This window comes from Cnephaeus nilssonii (assembly GCF_951640355.1).
Source record: "Cnephaeus nilssonii genome assembly, chromosome: 14".
Taxonomy (NCBI): domain Eukaryota; kingdom Metazoa; phylum Chordata; class Mammalia; order Chiroptera; family Vespertilionidae; genus Cnephaeus; species Cnephaeus nilssonii.
Genome location: NC_137085.1, coordinates 17,161,898 through 17,182,878, shown reverse-complemented (window position 1 = coordinate 17,182,878; position 20,981 = coordinate 17,161,898). Strand labels below are relative to the sequence as shown.

The 20,981-nt window shown below is 46.8% G+C and overlaps 1 protein-coding gene across 1 annotated transcript in view; it reads left to right on the top strand.

The window, feature by feature from the left end:
* The window catches only part of SNX30 (sorting nexin family member 30), an 86,868-nt gene that overhangs the window by 50,962 nt on the left and 14,925 nt on the right, over nt 1-20,981 (top strand). The window contains exons 6-7 of the mRNA XM_079791057.1: nt 757-956; nt 13,548-13,634. Coding sequence (XP_079647183.1) covers nt 757-956; nt 13,548-13,634 — 287 coding nt within the window. The remainder of the gene's footprint in view (nt 1-756; nt 957-13,547; nt 13,635-20,981) is intronic.

Here is a 20,981-nt window from a genome sequence, read left to right as displayed (position 1 = left end):
TAAAAAAAAATTAAAAAATGGCAGCAACGTTTTGTTGTCATGGCAAGCATCCTGGTGACAACGATGTGCCAGGTTTTCTTTGTGAGGGGAAATAACATTTTTCTTGGTTCCTGTGATTTAGTTCTCCTTTACCAATGCTAAATGAGAATGGTATCATGTGGGGCCTGCAGGTATCATGGGGATCGATGGTATCATGTGGGGCCTGCAGGTTTGGGATGGTATCATGTGGGGCCTGCAGGTTTGGGAATTAGCTGTAGATACCGTCCACATCTAAGGACCAGGGGGTGGGGTGACCCCTGACTGAAAGACTGAGTCTGCCTATGTGAGACCACATTTCCTGTATCAGATGTTTCCTAAAATTCCATTTTTCCATTGTGACTGATTTAAAAAACACACAACCACACACATCCCCCTAAACCTATAGGAAACTCTGCCACCACTGTTAAAATACTGCTTCACTGTGTGGGTAGGAGAGGGTTATTTTTTTCAGTATTTGATGGATGTAGTTTCTACCACTCCCCCCCCCCCTCCCCCTGCCAAGAAGGCAGTATGATCCCCATTACCCAGAGGCATGGCATGCTCATTTTGGGGTGGAGCTGATTGTAGCATCAGCTTTTAGAGATTAAAAAATTGTTATAAGCGGTGTTGTGTTTAAAGAGGAGCATGCTCAGGTGAGTGAACACGTCTTGGTTACTGAGTCCGTAATACCAGTGATTGCTGCCCAGCCAAGCTTATTGGTTCCTCTTCCCACTTTAGAGTACCTTGTAGAGCTCAGAGAATATGGGCCTGTGTACTCCACGTGGAGCGCGCTAGAGGGGGAGCTGGCCGAACCCCTGGAGGGAGTGTCAGCATGCATCGGCAACTGCTCCACAGCCTTGGAAGAGCTGACAGATGACATGACAGAAGACTTTCTGCCTGTGCTCAGGGAATATATTTTATACTCTGATTCCATGAAGGTAAGCTGGCTCACTTCTTGTGCACTTAGGTACTTTCTTTGTTGTAATTATTGTCAAAAAAGCAATTGATTATTGCCTATTTGCATGTGGTACAGTTTTCCTTTATCCTGGGTGGGCAGGATCAGACATGTGGATGGACATCATGGACATATAAATAGAACACCTGGTGAACCAAGTATGTGAATTAAGTGAAAAAACTAGTTTGGAAGAAATTCTTATTAGTGTTCACTGAGAGTTCAAGGGGTATAAAGTCTGCTAAACAAGAACAGGATGCTGTGGAAAAGGAAAAATTAGATAATTAGAGCTCTTGGAAGTTAAAATATGGTTGGTGAAATAAAATTGAAGAGAAAAGTTGGAAGATATGGATGAAGAAATCTTGGAAAGTAAAACAAAGTTGTTGAAAAGTAGAACAAAAATGCAAAAATACTGAAAATATGAAAGAATGGTAAGAAGGATTACTCTCAGAGTTTCAGCATATCTGACTGATAAGCGTTTCTGATTGAGAGAACAGCAAAAATTGAGGGAAGGAAATTATGAAAGAAATAATGCAAGAAAATCTCCCAAAGCTGAAGGACATGAGTTTTCAGATTAAAAGGACATCTTAATTGCCCTGCAAACGGAATGAACAGAGAACCAACCCAAAGCATATACTTGTGATATTTTAGAAAAAAGTCATAAAGATGAAATACATGATCAAATGCTTTAATGCCCATACTAGAAAGTGCCCCATCCTGTACTTAGGCTGTTTGGAGAGCAAGGATGTTTGTACTTAATATATGTTTGTACTTGAAGCAGGATTTTAAATTCTCATTTAGCAAGGATTTATCTGACGTCTTTATTAAAATATTTTTACACAGTGAGACATAATAAGCTTGTTTGAATAATTGAAGTTATACATTAAAAAAACACTTGTTTGCTCTCTTTCTTCACCCATTGTGTGACACATATGTATTAAGTTCCTTGTTCACTGGAGAAACGTTAATTGGGTTAATCAAGCAGCGATTTTCAACTGCTGTGCCATGGCAGGCATACTGGTGTGCCGCAAGAATTTTTAATACATGCAATACCTGACTATTTAGTCAGGGGCAAAATGACCTCTTTTCCCTTAGGTTGTTCAATAAAAAAATTGATTACAAGGCAACACAATAGCCATCTAGTATGAATGAATCAAAATGACACCTATTTTTTGTCAGACTAGCAAAAAATATATTTTTTGGTGTGCTGCAGAATTTTAGTAATTAGTGTCTGTGTGACATGAGATGAAAAAGGATGAAAATCGCTGGTATACAGTGTTGTCTGGGGAAGGGATGTGGAGGAAGTGTTGATTGGCAGCCTCTGAAATCCTGTCTGCCCCATGGTGAGCTGAGCTAAGTCCATTTAGAAAGAAACAAGGCCTCCTGCTCCCCATCTTTCCAACAGGAAAGTATTTGCAGAGTGGTCTAGGCAAAGCCAAGATTGCATGTAGGGTTGTCAGGGTACATGTGGCCAAGACTAAAGGCCTCAGGAGAGTTAGGTGTCTTCAGTGGCTCCCTGGCCTTTTGACTTTATTGCTTTTTAAGAATTCATATCTACATTTTATTTTTCTAAGAGTGTCATATAATTTTACTTCCAAAATAACATTCTGATTTTTAAGGTATACATGGGACAGACTTTGTTATTCAGCATGAAAATTAAACTTGGAGTAGAGGGCTTGTGAAGGACTGGTGTGAAACCTGTTCTGTATCTATATATATAAAAGGCTAATATGCAAAGTGTCCCCTCGGGAGTTTGACTGGGAGACCAGGAGATCAATCGCTCGCTATGACATGCGCTGACCACCAGGAGGTGGTGTGGAACATGGCGGGCGACCAGCGGCAGTGGCAGGGCACTGAGGGAGCGAGGGAAGGAGAAGGCGGGGAACCTGATTGGCCCTGATCGCCAGCAAGGCCTAGGGACCTTACCCATGCATAAATTTTGTGCACTGGGCTTCTAGTATATACTATATATATATTTCAAGGAGGAAGGGCGAGGAAGACAGAGATAGAAACATCAGTGATGAGAGAGAATCATTGATCAGCTGCCTCCTGCCTGCCCCACACCTGGGCATGTGCACTGACCAGGAATCAAACAGTGACCTCCTGATCCATAGGTCATTGCTCAACCTCTGAGCCATGGCAGCCGGGCGTGAAACCTGTTCTTATCAACCATGGAGTGATCTCCAGACCTGGGGACATCATGGTTTGGTTTTGGTAGGGAGGTAGGTGTTGATGTGGTGACGTTTGTCAGTCTGCAATAGTCTAGAGTGAACCAAAGTGAATATTTGGCCTCATGATTTGGAGTCGGGCCTGAGCCTTAGGAATGGGAAGTAGCTGAGTGTCAGTGGAGCCCCGCGTGGAGAAAATGCTGGCGTTCACTGAAGCCCTCTCCTAATGGGGCTGAGATTAGGGTTCTTCTCTGAGGTCGAAAAGGCCTTTGGGAATCATCTCCTCTAACTTATTTCATAGATGAAGAAACAGGGCCCCACAGGTAAATCTTTCCTCTGTCCTGTGGCCACCATTCTAACAACCAGTGGCCTTGAGTCTGTGTCTTTACATCAACTAAGAAGGAAACCAGATCAGCTCTGCTTTTCAAGGCTGAGTCTCAGTTGTCTCTCTTTGAGCGCAGTTATGTTTGGGGACATTCTGTTCCCTTTGGAGGCAGAGGGAAAGCACAGAAAAAGGAGGGTTGTGTCAGGCCCTGTGGAACAGGTGCACAATGTTCAGGGAACAATGGGGACATCCCGTACTAGAGAGATGGTTGAAGACGAGTATTCTAAGGATGCTGTGAAGCGGGAGTGAACAGTGCCCCTGAAGGAGGGAAAACAAAGTTACCCTGGTGCCCAGGACTACCCTGTAGACATCTGCAGGTGAGCCCTGAGAGGGAATTCACATTCTATACATGGTGAGTGTGTAGAATGTAATTAAGTTAGTGATGGGCTAGGAGAGAATATCTTAAGAGTTTTTACCAAATTTCTGTCAATGCTTTTTAAATACTGGTATCATTATGACCAGGCCAAGAACTGGAGAAGCTTTACTTAAGAAGGTTAGGGCATGGCCATCTTGTTTCCCACACTGTCTAGTTCATAGAAGGTGGTCAGCAAATAGTTAATTGAACTTGACAGTGTGGTGATGTTGAAATATTTACAGATATACAGGGTGGGGCAAAAGTAGGCTTACAGTTGTGAATACATGAAACACAATTATTCTTGTTTTATTATTAATTAATTATTGTTTTATTTTCCATAGGAACAACTGTAGACCTAATTTTGCCCCACCCTGTATAACTATAGCATGCCATGTAACTTGTTATTTTTAAGAGATAGGTGTATGTACAAGTCCAAGAGCATGCTTATCTCAGAGGTGTTGGTGAATGACTAGGGTGAGATGAGAGAAGAGTGGGTGGCAGGGAAAGGCACACAAGGGAAGAGGCTTCAGTTGGAGACTCGAATGACATGTAGGATTGAGCATTTTAGGCAGAAGGAACAGGCAGTGCAAAAGTTCTGAAGCAGAAATGAGCTTCATGTCCTTGCAGGTCAGCGAGGCCAGTGTGAGTAGAGCCCAATGGGCAAGGGAGGAAGTGGGAGGGGTGAGGTAGGGGCCAGGACATACAGTAGTATTTGTATCTTTAAAGGCCATGGTTGGTAAGAGTCAGGGTTTTATTATCCTATCTAATCCTACATAATAAAATGGTAATATGTAAATTACCATCACTCCGCTACGCCCACGATTGGGCCAGCAGGAGGCGCAGGGGGCGGGACTCAGGGTGGCCGGGGTAGCTGATTGGGCCAGCAGGACGCTGAGCTCGCGGCGCCAGTGGCGCCGCGAGCTCAGCGTCTGTGCCATGGCTGCGCCGGAGGCTTTCGGAAGGCCTGGTGCACCGGTGGACAGCCGGCCAGCTCCCCCGCGATCAAAAGCCAAAGCGGGGGAGCTGGCCGGCTGTCTGCTCCGGCACAAGGCCTTTCGAAAGCCTCCGCTGCGCCGGAGGCTTTCGGAAGGCCTGGTGCACCGGCGGACAGCCGGCCAGCTCCCCCGCGATCAAAAGCCAAAGCGGGGGAGCTGGCCGGCTGTCTGCTCCGGCACAAGGCCTTTCGAAAGCCTCCGCCGCGCCGGAGGCTTTCGGAAGGCCTGGTGCACCGGCGGACAGCCGGCCAGCTCCCCCGCGATCAAAAGCCAAAGCGGGGGAGCTGGCCGGCTGTCTGCTCCGGCACAAGGCCTTTCGAAAGCCTCCGCCGCGCCGGAGGCTTTCGGAAGGCCTGGTGCACCGGCGGACAGCCAGCCCGCTGGTGCACCAGGTGCATGATTAAATCATGCACTGGGCCTCTAGTAAATCTAATAAAAGGCTAATATGCAAATTGACCGAATGGTGAAATGACTGGTTGCTATGACATGCACTGACCACTAGGGGGCAGATGCTCAATGCAGGAGCTGCCCCCTGGTGGTCAGTGTGATCCCACAACTGGAGCGCCGGTAAGCTGAGCTTACAGCTGGCGAGCGCAGTGGCTGCGGTGGAGCCTCTCCCACCTCCATGGCATCCCTAAGGATGTCTGACTGATGGTTTGCGGGGAGCAGGCCTAAGCCGTCAGTTGGACATCCCCCAAGGGCTCCCAGACTGTGATAGGGTGCTGGCTGGGCTGAGGGAAACTGCCCCCTCCCCGAGTGCACAAATCTTGTGCACCGGGCCTCTAGTTAGGAATAAAAGGGAAGCTATCTGGTTTTATGCAGGGGATGACAGTATATAGTTCTTCCTTTAAGAAGACAACTAGTGCTGCAGTATGGAGAATGGGTTGTAGAAAGTGGGAGTGGAGGTAGGGACCATTTAGAAGACTGCCACAGGTAGGCAAGTGGCAGACAACCGAGGTGTCAGAGCTTACACTAAATGGTGATGGGGAAGTGAGTGGATTTGGGATATATTTTGGATGAGAGCCAAGTAGACCTGCTGCTGTATTAATGTGAAGTAAGAAAGTCAGGAATTGCCCTGGCTGAATAGCTCAGTTGGTTAGAACATTATCCTGATACAACAAGGTTGTGGGTTCGATTTCTGGGCAGGCTGCATACAACAAGCAGCCAATGAATGCATAAATATGTGGAACAACAAATCGATGTGTTTATTTCTCTCTCTCCCTCTTCCCCTTCCCTCCCTCTTGTTTTTTCTTTTCTCTTCTCTTTCTAAAATCAATTAAAAAAAAAAAGAAAGAAAGAAAGGCTGGAATTGAGAATGACTCCTGGGTTTTGACTTCAGCACCTGGGTGGACAGTGGTACTGTTTATTGATCAGGACAAGTCTGGGAGAAATGGATTGGGCAGTTGGGAATCAAGTTGTTTTGGCCAGGTTGAGTTAAAAATGCCTATTAGTCATTAACATAGTGATGTCAGAGTGGGAATAGAAATGTGGGAGTCATTTGTATATAGATGGCATTTAAATCTGTGAGAGCTGGGAAGATCATCTAGTGATGAGATTGAGGTTAACAGTCTAACCTGTGCCCTGAGGCATGACAATAATTAGGAGGAGGAAGAGTAGCAAACGAGCCTGAGAAGGAACGGTCAGTGTAGTAGGAGGAAAAAAAGTGGAGGATTACCTCTGTAAGGCCAAATGTTTTTAGGAGAAGGACCATGATAGACATCAACCATTGGAATTAATCATATGGACGTCATTAGAGGTCTCATGTGGATGCATAAATTTGGGTTTAAAGACAGAATTCATCTTTGAGTTAGAGATACTCAAATGCCAATTGTTTAATAGTAAGATGATTTCTTCAGCCAGCCGCCTTTCCCCTCATGGGCCTCACGGTGGAGCTAACGAGTCAAGTAATTAGTTGATGCTTTAGGTCAGTGATTTTTCACCCCGTGTGCTGCAAAAATTTGTAAAGCATGCAATATCTGACTGTTTAATCAAGGGCACTGACCTCTTTTCCCTTAGACTGTCAAATTAAAAAATGATAACAGACAACACAATAATAGTTGTCCGGTGTGATTGAATCAAAATTATACCTAGTCTTTTGTCAGATTGGCAAAAAATATATTTTTGATGTGCCACAGAATTTTATTAATTAGTTTATGTGTGCCATGAGGTGAAAAAGGTTGAAAATCGCTGCTTTAGGTTGACTAGCTCTGGTGCTTTTCAAAAACTAAAGAGATTTCCTGGAAGATTGAGTCGGGAGAGAAAAACTCCTTGCTAAACAAAAGTGATTATAGAATGAGGTCCTAATTTCTTGAAAATATGAAAAAGTGAGATATAGAAATGTACATGATCTCAAATTTTTTAAAAAATTAAAAAGTGTAAAATTAAAACTGTGAGATTCCTAGTGATAGCAGATTGAATACATTTTTAAAGTTATTCATGAAATTGCACCAAAATGACACCAGAATGATTTTTTAAAAATATATATCTTTATTGATTTTAGAGAGGAAGGGAGAGGGAAAGAGAGATAGAAACATCAATGACGAGAGAGAATCATTGATTGGCTACCTCCTGCACATCCTCTACTGGAGATTAAGCCTGCAACCCAGGCATGTACCCTTGACTGAAATTGAACCTGGGACCCTTCAGTCCGCAGGCTGACACTCTATCCACTGAGCCAAACCAGCTAGGGCCAGAATGATTAAAAAAGAAAAAAGAAAAAGACAAACACCTGTAAGGACAAAGAGTGATAGAAGGGGAGGCAACATCAGTACAATTGGGGACTAGAAAGCAAATGTAGAGGTGAGGAGGGACTTAGGCAACCCAAACCAGCTGCCTTAGGAGCTCCCTGAGGGGTAAAACTAAGAAGCCACCAAGTTTACACTGTGGAAATTTTCAAAAAGGCCAAGAATTGGGAGCACCAAGAACCTCTAGGACTAACAGAAAGGTGGAGCTGACTAGAAGAATGTTAGGGGCCCCAGAAGCAGTTAGAGCTTCTGATTCTTTTCTCATTCCTCACACCCAAGCCACTGTCCCTTCCCCATATGGCAGAACTGGAGGTAAATTCTCTGGAGGGGGTAAAATAGAGAGTCTGTGGACACCAGGCACAATTGAGGGTAGGAACAAAAATCCTAAAATCAGGATATTAAGTAAAAGGTTACTGAATGTCGAGACTTTGGCTCTCAGCCTTTTATCTTCCCTGCAAGGATTAGAGCCTTTTCTTGAACATCTGGACAGGCCAGGAGAAGAGACTGGGAGATACTGATATTGGAGGGGAGGGCATATCCTCAACAGAATGACCCAGCAGAGTCCCTACAGAGAACTGTCAGCAAGCCCTCGATGTGCAGAGAGCTTTCAATCAGGTTTTCAGTGTTTCCATCTCAGCTTGTTGTACAGACAAAGGCCACCAACTATTTGAGAAGATTCTAATATGAATATGAAGTAAAAACAAAGAAGGAAAAGCATATTGAGTGAAGCATCATTGAGGGAGAAGAAAATTTCCAGGAAAAAAAATCATTAATATCTTCAAAAAGAAAAGAGATATCTTAGCCATAAATCAAGAATTTTGAAACCCAGAGAACAAAGAGCACATGGAAATTAAGATCATAATAGAAATGAAAAAACAAACAAACAATAGAAGAGTTAGAAGAAAAAATTAAGAAAATCACATATAAAGTGAAACAAACAAACAAACAAAAACAGATTGAGGATTGGAGAGAAAATGTATGAAAATGAGAGGACTAGACTATAAAATTCAACATCTGAATAACTAACACAAGTGCCAAAAAGAGAAAATGGACATTGGAGAGCATCAAAGAAGTCATTCAAGATAAGAGATGAGAAGTAAAGACATAATGTGCTACTGCTTGTGCCTGAAAGATGAGATTTAGGGGAGCCTTCCCCTCACCCCCTTCTACATTTTTCTTTAATTTCCAAATTTTCTGTAACAACTATCTTTTAAAATTAGGAGGAAATGAATGGTTCCAATATTACCAACTTTGCCCTAGAACATTGAACTCACAGGTAATCCTGTTTTTAATAGAATAAATGTGTAAAAGGAGCATGTTGAAAGGGGCAACTTAAATTTAATCATCCTATATAATAAAAGCCTAATATGCAAATTGTCCCCTCAACTGGGAGTTTGACCAGAGGGTGGGGTTGGCCGGCCAACCACAGGAAGGGAGGCCCTGGTCGGCACCCGGCATCTGGCAACTGCTAGGGTCCCTACCTGTGCACAAATTTCGTGCACTGGACCTCTAGTTTAATCATAAATGACGTTACCAGTACCAAGTCAGACTCATTTTCTTGCCTGTAGGAAAATGCTCTCCTAGAGAGCCACCCAGAAACAGGCTACAGGGCTGTGTTCGGTATTTGATTTTTATTAGCACTTGAGCTTCTTTCTTTCATACTAAAGACTCATTTTACATGAATTCCTCTGGGGACTTTTGGGCTGTCAGCCCCTGACCAGAGAATGAACCATTCTGTTCTTAATTCTCTACTCATGGCCAAACTGTCCCTGCTGCTTCATATACTTTCTCACCCTGCATCTGAATATTTTGGAGCTTAAAAACCTTCTGGACTTGGGAAGGTTGTGTGTGTGTGTGTGTGTGTGTGTGTGTGTGTGTGTGTGTGTGTTTAATAGCTGCTCACCTTTTGCATTGGGGCTAGTTTTGGACTGCCTATTTCTCCCCCTACAAGTTTGTGAGCCCACAGCTACCCCAGAGGAAGGAAGGTATGAGCATGAGCACTGGGGGTGGACAGGGGAGTGTTGAGCTTTCCTGTTGATACTAACCACTGTGGCACTTTCTTGGAAAGAATCCAGTGGAGATGTTGAAAGCCAAACCACAGACAGCATCTGTAATCCAACTCCCAGACACTTTTGTCATTGCAGTTTAATGACTGTTATTAGTTTCTGATAAACACTTTGGATGACAAGTATTATGTTTCCATTGTTTAACTTCTATTATAGAAAAATTCAAACATATTCAAAGTAGAGTGAAAATATAACAATTCCCCATTGTACCCATCAGCCAGCTCCAGCAGCTGTCCACTCATGGTCCATCTTGTTCTAGCTCTGCTCCCACCCCCTCCCAGCTCCCACCCCTGGGTTGTTTTAAAGCAAATCCCAGATATCATGTTATTTCATGCAAAAACATTTAGTACATATCTCTAAAATATGAGCATTCTTTTGAAAAAGAAAGAGAATCATGTCATCATTAACAATAAAAAGAAATTTATATTCTTATTATCCTCAAATATCCAGTTAGTGTTTAGTTTCCTCAGTTGTCTCAGATGCTGCTTTTATCTATTTTTTCCAAGTTGGGATCCAAATAAAATCCATACATTTTCCAAATATCTTCAAAATCCCTCCCATCTATTTATTTTTCCTTGCAATTTATTTGTTAAAGAAACTGAGTCATTTTCTCTCTATATATTTGAAAATAAGGTAGTGAAATTCCATATTACCAGGAATACTTTGAAATCATGATGAACTGCTCCATATTAAAAAAAAATACAAGGTTAAAAAAAATATAGGGTTCCATGTTGTGAATTAAAAGTCACCTTGCCCCTGAGGCCCTCCCTGGCCACCCAGTGAACAATCCTGCCATCTTCCAAGCCCTGGGCACTTTACACCCCCCCCCCCTTTCCTCTTTCACTTTTCCTCCCGACACCTGGCACTGCCTCAGGGGCTCTGTATGAATATATTTTACTTGTGTACTGTCTACCTACCCTCTAGAGGGTAAGCTCCATGAAGGCAAGGGTTTTGTGGGTTCTGTTCTCTGCTGCATCCCCAGCACCTGGGAGGTGAGTGAGGAAACACTGAGGCAGCACGGAAACGGGGTGCGGAGGGCTGTGGAGAGGAGGTGCCGAGGAAAGTTTCTCCACGCACGCCACCTCTCTGGTTTCTGATGTCACTGGATGTAGAGATCCCTATAAAGGTCTGTGGGAAGCTCAGAGGATGAGTACCTTTTGCTGTCCCTCAGTGATGGGGGCACCTCTCCGCCAATGCTGACTTAGTCTGTGGTCCCTTTCACCCCACTGCAGGCTGAGGCCTCATCTGCCACAGGCTGGTTGACCAGTTTTGTCAGCAGAGCCTGTGGTGGGGTGGGAGACCAGTCCTTTCAGACCATCACCACCAGTCTGAACAGGGATGGTGGTCGTACACAGATTCTCTTGCTTCAAAACGTGTTTCCCCACCTTTCTTGTGGTTGGCCTGCAGTCAGACTGGGAAACCCCGGGTGAGTCAGCACTGCGGTATTAACCAGTGGCTGCCTCAGCCGGCCCCTCCGCTGTACCTTCCCCTTCTCCATATCAAATGGGACAGTACCCTTTCAGCCCCGCAGGGTGGTTGCGGCTTTCATTGTTGTGAGTTTTTCCTGCTGCCCAGTGATGTGGGGGGAAGGGGCGGGTGTCAGCCTGCAGAGGACAGCGCTCTGGCCTTGGGAAAAGCGAGGGTGACAGTGACTGAGCAGACAGAGGGCAGGGAAGGCCCGAGCTAACTGGGGAGGGAGTATGGCTGAATCTTGGGGCCCTCGCCTGCTGTGGGGCAGGGCGAGGAGATGCGCCGGGGCTGTTCAGCTGTGTGGAGCTGACGCATCTCTCACCATCCCTCCCCTTCTTGCCACACCGACAGAGGATGTGTTACAGGGACGACTCATTCACGTGCCCATCCCTCGACTGGATATGTGCGCTTTTTCCCATAAGGTGTGGGGCACCCTGTGAAGGCAGGACGTGGCAGTGATCAGCATTCCAGCGCCCCTCCCTGCTCTCTCATTGCCCCTCAGGGGACCACATGGGCATCTCCAAGGACAGCATCCTGCTTATTTCTCTGGGATGGGGACTTTGACTTTTACTGCTGCTGGTACCAGACTAGTGCATTTAGAATGTTTTCTGGGCTCTATGAAGTCCAGAAAGGACCCCTGATTTTTTTTTTGTGTGTGTTTTTTTTTCCTCTCTAGACTTATGCAGCCACTCGCTACAGTTGACTACGTTTAAATTCAAATCGGATTCAGTTAAATAAAAATTAAACCCAGTTCCTCAGTCATATGAGCCATATTTTAAGAGCTCAGTCAGCACATTAGGTGACTACTGTGTTACATTATAGAACATGGCTTTCGCAGTGGAACATTCTAGAAGGCAGTGCTGGAAATCTTTCTGTCTAAGGTTGATGACTTTGGGGAGGGAACTCCCGAGCACATGGGAGAAAGATGAGTGGCAAACAATGGAAAATTAGCCATTGCAGGTTTGACCTCGTGTTCTCTTCTCACGGTAAAACACATCTCCAATGAGCTCTTACTTTGGGGGAAGACTTAAGGTTCCGGGTGTTGAATTTCCATTCCAAGGCTGTCCCCAGAGTGCTTCAGCCATGGAGCCACTCGCCACCTTTCAGCACGTTGTCAGGGACACAAGCTGCTCCTCCACCCCCCAGCTTAGCCAAGAAGCAGCTCCTTCCCGCCCGACCTCGCACTCTGCTGGAACGTCCCCACACTGGGGAGAAGTGAACGATTGGGAGCTTTTATAGCAACGTGACTTTGGAATTAGTGAGAAAGGACATTCTTACCACTGTTAGTTTGCCATTTGTAATTCTATGAAAAGAAGAAAAGAGAAACGCTTGGGTGAAACAGATGCTTCCCTAGAATGTCAACTGCATGCTTTTCTGGTCTACCTGTTGGTGTCTCAGTCGAAGAGCCAGGCCCTCGTGATCTAGGGAGACACTCACGCTCATGGGTGAGCGTCTCCTTAAATTTTGCATCCTGAGCACCTGGTTTGTCACTTTAGCTCCGTCCTGCTGCCTCGCTTTGGGCCCATTTACCACTCATTCTGGCAGGCTCGCTCTCAGGCATCCTGGCACACAGCTCACCGAGCACCTGCAGCCTCGCACTGTGTCTGCACCTCTCCCCACTCCGGAACCCCTCAGGTAGGGGCTGGACCACTTGGCTCTTTGTATACCTGGCCTAGCCTGGAGGACATGTAAGTAAGTGGCTAATGGATCAGTGAGCAAATCAGCCTGCCAGGAATCAACTCCCGTGGCTTAGACTTTTCCATGAACAGTTCAGAAAACATCGTACATTGTCACCTGCTGAGCTCCACATTTCTGCACAGCGCCATTCTCTCAGCCGAGAGTCCTCTCCGCACCATGGCGATGGATGGGCACCGGTCACCCCACCTGCCCTTCCCCGGAATCCTGTCACTTTCAGAGTCGGGCTGAGCGATCTCCCTAGAAAGCTGTCTCTCAGAATGGTTCTCCTTCTCTCCTTAAAGTGGAAAATCAGTTTGAAAATGATGGATGAGACTGTATTTTATTCAAATATAGTAAAAAATGTTTCTATACATTGTTATTGTTTCCTCCTGGAATTGGTTTGGGGATAAGTCTTTCATCCCTCTCTCACCCAAGCTCATGTCTTAGAAGGCCGCTTGTACCAGCTTTGCCCTCTCTCTTGCCCAGTTGGAAAATGTTGCTTGAATTAATACTAGTAAACAAGTTTACAACAACAACAAAAACTCTGCCTCCTCCGGAGGCCGTGCCACATGTCACGCACGGCCAAGCTGTCCTAGGAGCACGTGGCTGGGCCTGGGGGCCATGGTTTGGGAGGGACGGGGTGAAGACACAGTCCCGGGGCTTGAAGGCCCTGTTGCGAACTCTGTGTGACATGCTCCCCCTTTCTGCCTCCCACAGAGCGTGTTGAAGAAGAGGGACCAAGTGCAAGCGGAGTACGAAGCCAAACTGGAAGCCGTGGCTCTGAGAAAGGAGGACCGCCCCAAGGTCAGGGAGCCCCCAGGGAGGGCGGGCTACTCAGGCTGCACCCTGAAATCCCTGTTGGAGCCCAGGGAATCCTGTCCCTCCATGGGGACCATGGAGGTGCTCGGTGCCAGCTGGGCTGTGTTGCTGCCATTCCCTCTTTTGCCCCCTTTCAGCCTTATTTCTGGGTGTTCCTCATGTGTCCTTGGGATTGAGTTTTCTGCTAACCATGGCCAGTTCCTCTCTCCCTGAATGGGATTGAGGAGAAGGGGGAAGAGCAGTCTAGATCAGGGTTTTCAAAAGTGCGATTTGTGGACCGGTCCACAAACTGTTGCCAATCCATGACGGGAAGGTATAGAAGCTGAGAGGAGTGCTGTGGTTTGTGTTGAACGCTCGGGACGAGTGTGTCACACTAGCGTGGAGAGTTGCACGTGGAGCAAGCCGCACACTGGTTATGCACAGTAGCACTACCGCGTGGTTGGATTGGGGGGAAAAGCCAACAGAAAGTGCTCCTTCAGCACAGTTTGCAAAGCACTGATCTAGTTTCCGATGCCGTCCAGCTCCAGGGCGCTGGGTCTAGATGGAGGCTCACAACTGTTGTATCACCCCCATTTGTTGTCTCTCTCCCCCCCCCCCCCCGAACCAGCCAGGATTCAAAACAAGAGCAATAACAGCCAACAAGCAAGTGCTTACAGTGTGCTTAGCGCTTTATATTTGTATTGTCTCATTTATGCCATACAACAGTCACATGGTTCAGGCACCATCTTTATTCCCACTGGGAGATGAGCAAACCGAGGCCCAAGGTCACACAGCCGGCAGAGGGGTCACACACGGACTTTAGAACCTTGCCAGCTATCGTGATGTCACTCTGCTCCTTTTTGTTTGTAATTGGAAGGTGTATTTGTTTTTGAAAAAGGGGTGGAGTAGGGGATGTTATTAGATTAATAGCAGGGGCCCCGTTTCAGGGAAATAGTTTGACAACAGAACCGTTTGTTTGGGTTTCCTCCTCTGCCTTGGTTCTCATTGCCTAGAAAGAACTGGCTTTGGGAATTTGAAACCCAAACCTCAGAAATGGCACACCTGACTCTATATGTTTACTAGAGTCCCGGTGCACGAATTCATGCACCAGTGGGGTCCCTCGGCTTGGCCTGCGGAATCGGGCTGAAACTGGCTCTCTGACATCCCCTGAGGGGTCCTAGATTGCAAGAGGGCTCAGGCCAGGCCGAGGCACCCCACCAGTGCACAATCGGGGCCAGGGAGGGACATAGGAGATTGGCCAGCCAGGGAGGGGCCACCAGAGAGCTCCAGGGCATGTCCGGCCCATCTCACTCAGTACCCATCAGCCAACCCCAGCAGCAAGCTAACCTACCAGTCAGAGCGTCTTCCCCCGATGGTTAGTGCATGTCATAGCGACTGGTCGACCGGTTGACTGTCTGCCCCCTGGTGGTCAGTGCACATCATAGTGAGCAGTTGAGCATCCTTAGCATATCATTAGCATATTATGCTTTGATTGGTTGAACAGACGACCGGACAACTAGGCACTTAGCATATTAGGCTTTTATTATATAGGATTGCTTCACATGATCACCCCAGCAGTCACCAGAGGGAAGGCACTGTTCTTTCCCCATTTCAGGGAACAAGGAAACAAGGCACAAAACATCTCAATAAATTGCCTATTTTTGTTTGTGCCAAAGATCTTTATCCAGTGTGCTCGACACAGCAGGCAGGCAACACACTTGTGGCATTGAGCCCTGTGTCACCCATAGTGTCTACACAAGAGAGTGAAGGCTGCGTACGGAGAGTACAACCATAAAGACGGGGACTCTTATCATTGGCCCGGTGTTTGCAGCTGGAACTTGGCCAGAGAGCGAGGTACCCTCTTCCATACTGTGTGTCACGAGGGAGGAGATGATGGGAATACAGCTGTGCTCATGGCTGTCCTCTACCTCTCAGCTGCCTGTCCCATTGGCCAGTCTGGTTGGCCCTGTGACATTCTGGAACATGGTGCTGTCTGCTGAGCCCATGTCTCAGTCTCATTTAAAGGAATGACACAGAGCCCTGGCCCGGTGGCTCAGGTAGTTGGAGCAAAAGGTTACAAGTTCAGTCCCCAGTCAGGGCAGGTACCTAGGTTGCAGGTTTGACCCCTGGCCCGGGGATGTAAGGGAGGCAACCAGTCGATGTTTCTCTCAGGTCAATGTTTCTCTCTTTCTTTCTGTCACTTTCTCTCACTCTCAAAATCAGTAAAAACATCCTCTGCTGAGGATGAAAAAACAAAAAACAAAAAAGGAATGACACAGAATACTGTGTTTATATATTTTAAATGTTCATTCTTATAATTTAGCTCCCAAATATAAATATAGATGTTACTTTTCCTGGCCAGGGAGGAAAAGGGAGATGGCAAGTCCCGCCACTGGCCTGGTTTGCAAGCTGAGGACCCTATATTTAAAAGATGCCACTTAAATAGTTCTGTCAGCAGCCGTGCCTGCTCAGCCCTGAATACAAGCTTTCTTAGAGGCTGGTTTTGTCATTTAGTATATGTCCGGTCCTGTGTGGGACAGTTTCTTTCTAAAGGCAGGAGCCAAAGGGTGTGAATAATAGGCCCATTTAAATCTTGATTATGCCCTGGCTTGCTGGCTGCAGAAGTTCACACCCGTCTCGGGGCAGATGGAGCAGCGGGAACAGCTGTTTCCGGTTCCTGAGTTCTAGCTAGCCAAGCTGCGGGGCTCCTGCCTCATGCTCTCCCCCTTTCTTGCTGGCCTGGGTGACTTCTCTTCTCCTCCCAGTGGGCGTTGAAATCTTCCTGCTGCTGCTGTTCTCACTTTCCTGGAGCATCACTGACCCATCCGACTCATGCTGTCGGCCTCAGGAGTTTACAGAGGAGCAGGTTTCTTTTCAGCGCGTGAGATGAACCAGCAGGGTCCAGACATAGCTACGTCCTCTTAGCAGCTACATCAGGCGGTCTTCATCACCCCTCTTTCTGGTGGCATGCTGAGCCCTGCCAAAGTTAACTTTGCTACCTAGTTAGAATTGTGATATTTAGCCCGATGGAGGTTGTAACAGGGGGGCAGCACAAATTGTACCACCAGTTTGGATCTGGGGCAGCAGCTCCATTGGTGGGCAGAGGAGGGCAGTCAGTCCAAGTCGACTATGGTTTGGGAGAAAGAGCACAGGATTTTGAATCAGATGGCCCTGGCTGCAAATCCCAGCTTTGCCCGGCTTGGACTGGGTTGCTCATCAGCCTTGGTGGGGTTCAGATCTGTGAGTGCTGTGCGGGTGCAGAGATGGGCACAGTGTTGGATGTGGTCCCAAGTGCTCCATTGGTGGAGTCTCTGTTGCCCATTCGAGTTCCATTTGTCGCTAGTAGGAATGCTGAACGTATTTGCTGAGTTTGTTGTCATGATTAAAAAATACTCTTTTGTCTAAGCATATTTTTTAGGCATTATTTCTTTGTGTCCTAAGGTTTCTGCTTTCCCACTCCTCCCGACCACCTATCCTCCCGACCACCCTTCAGCAGTAGAAAGACATCTGGGAAGTGAATGGCTAAAGCTTTTGCTGTGCTTTGTTTTATATGTTTGTTTGTTTTTAAATATATTTTTATTGATTTCAGAGAGGAAGGGAGAGGGAGAAGGAGAGAGAGATTGAAGCATCAATGATGAGAGAGAATCATTGACCTGCTGTCTCCTGCATGCCCTCTACTGGGAATCGAGCCTGCAACCCAGGCATGTGCCCTTGACCAGAATCGAATCAGTCCGCAGGCTGACACTCTATCCACTGAGCCAAATTGGCCAGGACATGTGTTATGTGTTGTTTTTTTTAAATGTGTTTTTATTGATTTTCTTAGAGAGAGAGGAAGGGAGAGAGATAGAAACATAGATGAGACAGAAACATCATCAACTGGCTGCCTTCTGCATGCCCCCCATGGGTATCGAGCCTGCAACAGGGCATGTGCCCTGACCAGGAATCGAACCGGCAGCCTGTTGGTTACTGGGTTGATGCTCAACCGCTGAGCTACACAAGCTGGGCTGCTTTATGTGGTTTTGAGCTTCACTCTCCAGAGCTCCTGTTGGTGAGATGAAAGTCAAGATATCAGGAATGGGTCAGGGCTGACTTTACCCCAGGTCTCGATGAGTTCTGCTGTAAATACGTTATAGAGGGAGTAAGATTGTTCACAGGCCCATCACAGGGATGAGGGAAGGAGAGGAACGATGGGGAGTTTTCCCAGGGGAGGGTCCAGGTCTGAGAAGTCCTGAGCGGGGCTAGGGCCTTCTTGTTTTGAAGTAAAGTCTTGAAAAGTTGCTCTGAAGACTGAGGAAGTTGATTTTTGTGAAGCCACAACTAGTAGCAAAATCTGCCCACTTCCCCATCACCCAGAAGAAGGAAATGGCCTCGTGGGCCTCCATGACCTTCACTGCGAATTTCACACTGGAGTGGATGTCCGGAGGATGAAGGAGGAAGCCCTGTGGCTCCAGCTTCTGGAAGGCCTCTGCAGTGAGGGGAAATGTTAGTGTCAGAGAATGTCAAGTTTTGCTTTGTGTTTAGGTTGAGGAAACTCACCAGACTCTGCAGTGGTTTGTTCTCAGGCGGATGGAGCATGGAGCTTTGGATGGCATATACTTGGCTTTCCTCATCTTAATTTTGAATTTGGAGAAATTACAGGCTCTTAGTCGTGGCTGCTGCCTTGGGCTGGATCTGTCAGAACCACAGGCGTGTGTGAACCTGCGAATCTGACCCTCCTTACCAGCCACGGACGATACCAAAGCTACTGCTGGAAACACAGAGGGGCGGGAATTGCATTTAAAATGGGGCAGGAAGCATACCTAACCTAATGTGAACATGAGGGTGGGCCACGGAGGAAACGTGCAGTTTATTCTGCATTTGACTTTTCAATGCTAATATTGTCAAGTGTAGCTAGTTTAAAAAAGAATAAAGAAGGGATGCCAAGAGAGAAGGCTTTATAAAAACCTTACATTTATCTTCGAAAGGTAAAAGGGAGGAGGGGGTGCTCTTTTAGGCCCTGAACCATTGGTGGCCTTGAATTGGGTATTGCCAGGTGTAGGAGCTTTGGGAATGGTCGTGTCAGTGTGGCGGTGAGACGGTGTGTCCCGTGGAGGGGTGTGTGTGCAGAAAACAGGAGGGACTGAGCTGTTGCCTCTCAGGTTAAGCACAAGTAGCGAGAACTAGGGGTCACTTGGACAGACCTCGCCAAGGCTGTGGACAAAGCTCTTAGAAGTACAGAATGGTTAACGTTCTGGGTGAGCGGAGATGTGCCAGGAACAAGAACTCCAGCTCTGAGGTGGCAGATGGGAGCGAGGAGACTCTGGTCTGGAGCTTCTGCAGACCTGGGAGTTAGTTACGTGAGTGTCCTTGTTTCCAGGCATTTCTGCCAAGTGAGGACAGACAGGCCTGAGGTTTCCCAGCTCTCCCCGCAGCAGCCTTGATCTCAGCCTAGGTTTGAAAGCCAGACTAATGAGGCAGAGGTCACCTCAGCCAAAGAAGGCGGGCTCTGTCACCTCCCTTATCTTATGTAATTCCTGCCTCAACCTCTATGGGTGTGGTTGTTCTCATCTTACAGATGGAGAGCCAGGACTCAGGGGAATTACATACATAGTGTATGTGCCAAAGCTAACAAGTGGTGGAGCAGGAATTGGCCCTCACATGTGTCTTGCTCCAGAGTTGGAGCCCTTTATTCCTACTGCTCGGGCTCCCAGCAGTCTTTGGGGAGGAGGGGCCTGGCTTTTGTAAGCATGTATAGATGAGTGCTAGAGGGACTGAGGGAGAGAAAGAACATGGACCTTCTCCTGAGTCTTCATTCTCTGTGTCTGCTCACTCCTTTCAGCCATGATCAGGTGATCTGAGGGCTCCTCTGTTCTCAGTGTATCTGCTCTTGACTCACCTGTGCCCTTTCTTCGCTCTCCTCACCTGCCATTCTCTGAAGTTTGTTTCTTTTTCTCCCTTAAAAAAAAAAAAAAGCCATATCCGTTTTGACTCTGTGGATAGAGTGTTGGCCTGCAGACTGAAGAGTCCCGGGTTCAATTCTGGTCAAGGGCACATGCCCAGGTTGTGGGCTCAATCCCCAGTGGGGGGTGTGCAGGAGGCAGCCGATCAATGATTCTCTCTCATCATTGATGTTTCTGTCTCTCTCTCCCTCTCCCTCTCCCTTCCTCTCTGAAATCAATAAAAATATATATTTTTTAAAAAGCATTCTTTCAGGGCACCCATGGCTTCTCAATCTTGACCCTATCTCAGTGTTTTCTCAACATTTTTTCATCTCACAGCTCACATAGAAAATGAAAATGTTTGTGTGGCACGCTGGGGTAAACAGACCGGGTTGCTTGAAGCTGGAGGTGAGCAGCCTGGGACTCTGGCTTCCCCGAGGGCTGGGGTCAATGTTGCTGTCATTCACACAGAACCCGTTAGGAAGCTCTGCCCCGCCTCTCACCCGGCAGCATGCGGCCGAGAAGATTCCCATCTTGAATTGCTTCTGTCATTGGTCCTGGCACCTGTCCCATGGCAGCCATGCGTCCCCTCTCCCCCAGGTCTTGGGATCATGTCTGCTTTATATAACCTTTGGGGACTTTTCAATCTACCGTCATCGTGGGAGCAGATAATATGACATCTGCAGCCTACCTCCAAGAAGGTCACTTGGGTAGGGATTTATATCAGGGCCTAGAAATCCAGGTACATGGAAAGGACTCAGTCATACATTTAAAAGTGAACATTGTGTGATCTTACATTACCACCTGCTTTCCAACACACACAAGTGCTTTAGCCCCATGTGACCCTTCTCTCATCACTTCAGTAACCCATATTCTGTAGTGGATGTTCTCATGAGAGATAAGGAACCCGATAAGAAAAAGCAGTCTTGTTCTCTGTTTAGAAGTTTTTCTTGCCTTTTGAGGTTTAATCTGGTGATTTTTTTTTTCTTGGTGGCTTGTGATAAGCAGCACCCAACCATTAGCATTGGATATTGCCATCTCAGCATCCTTCAGACACAAGATAGCACAACTCTAACAATACCTCAGTCAGAAAATTAAAACATTGCGATAAAAAGGAATGCTGGATGTTTCTGGTCAGTGAACTGATTGTCACAAAAACGCTGCCCTAACAGAAACAAAAGCGAGAAGAATGTGATCCTGAGCGTCTGCTGCCAGCGGCCCTCCTCTTGATGAAGTTGGACAACTTCAGTAGTCATTTCAGGCTGCCCACCCCAATTCCTCTTATTCTCGTCTCTGTAAACCCTCCTCTTCCCCCTCATCTAACCCCTCTCTCCATCCCTGTGTTTCTAGGGCTCTGTTCTCTCTGACTCACTTCCTGCTTCTGTGCCCATCTTTTCTAGTGACCTTTGCTGGTTCCTTTATTAGCCCTATAAAT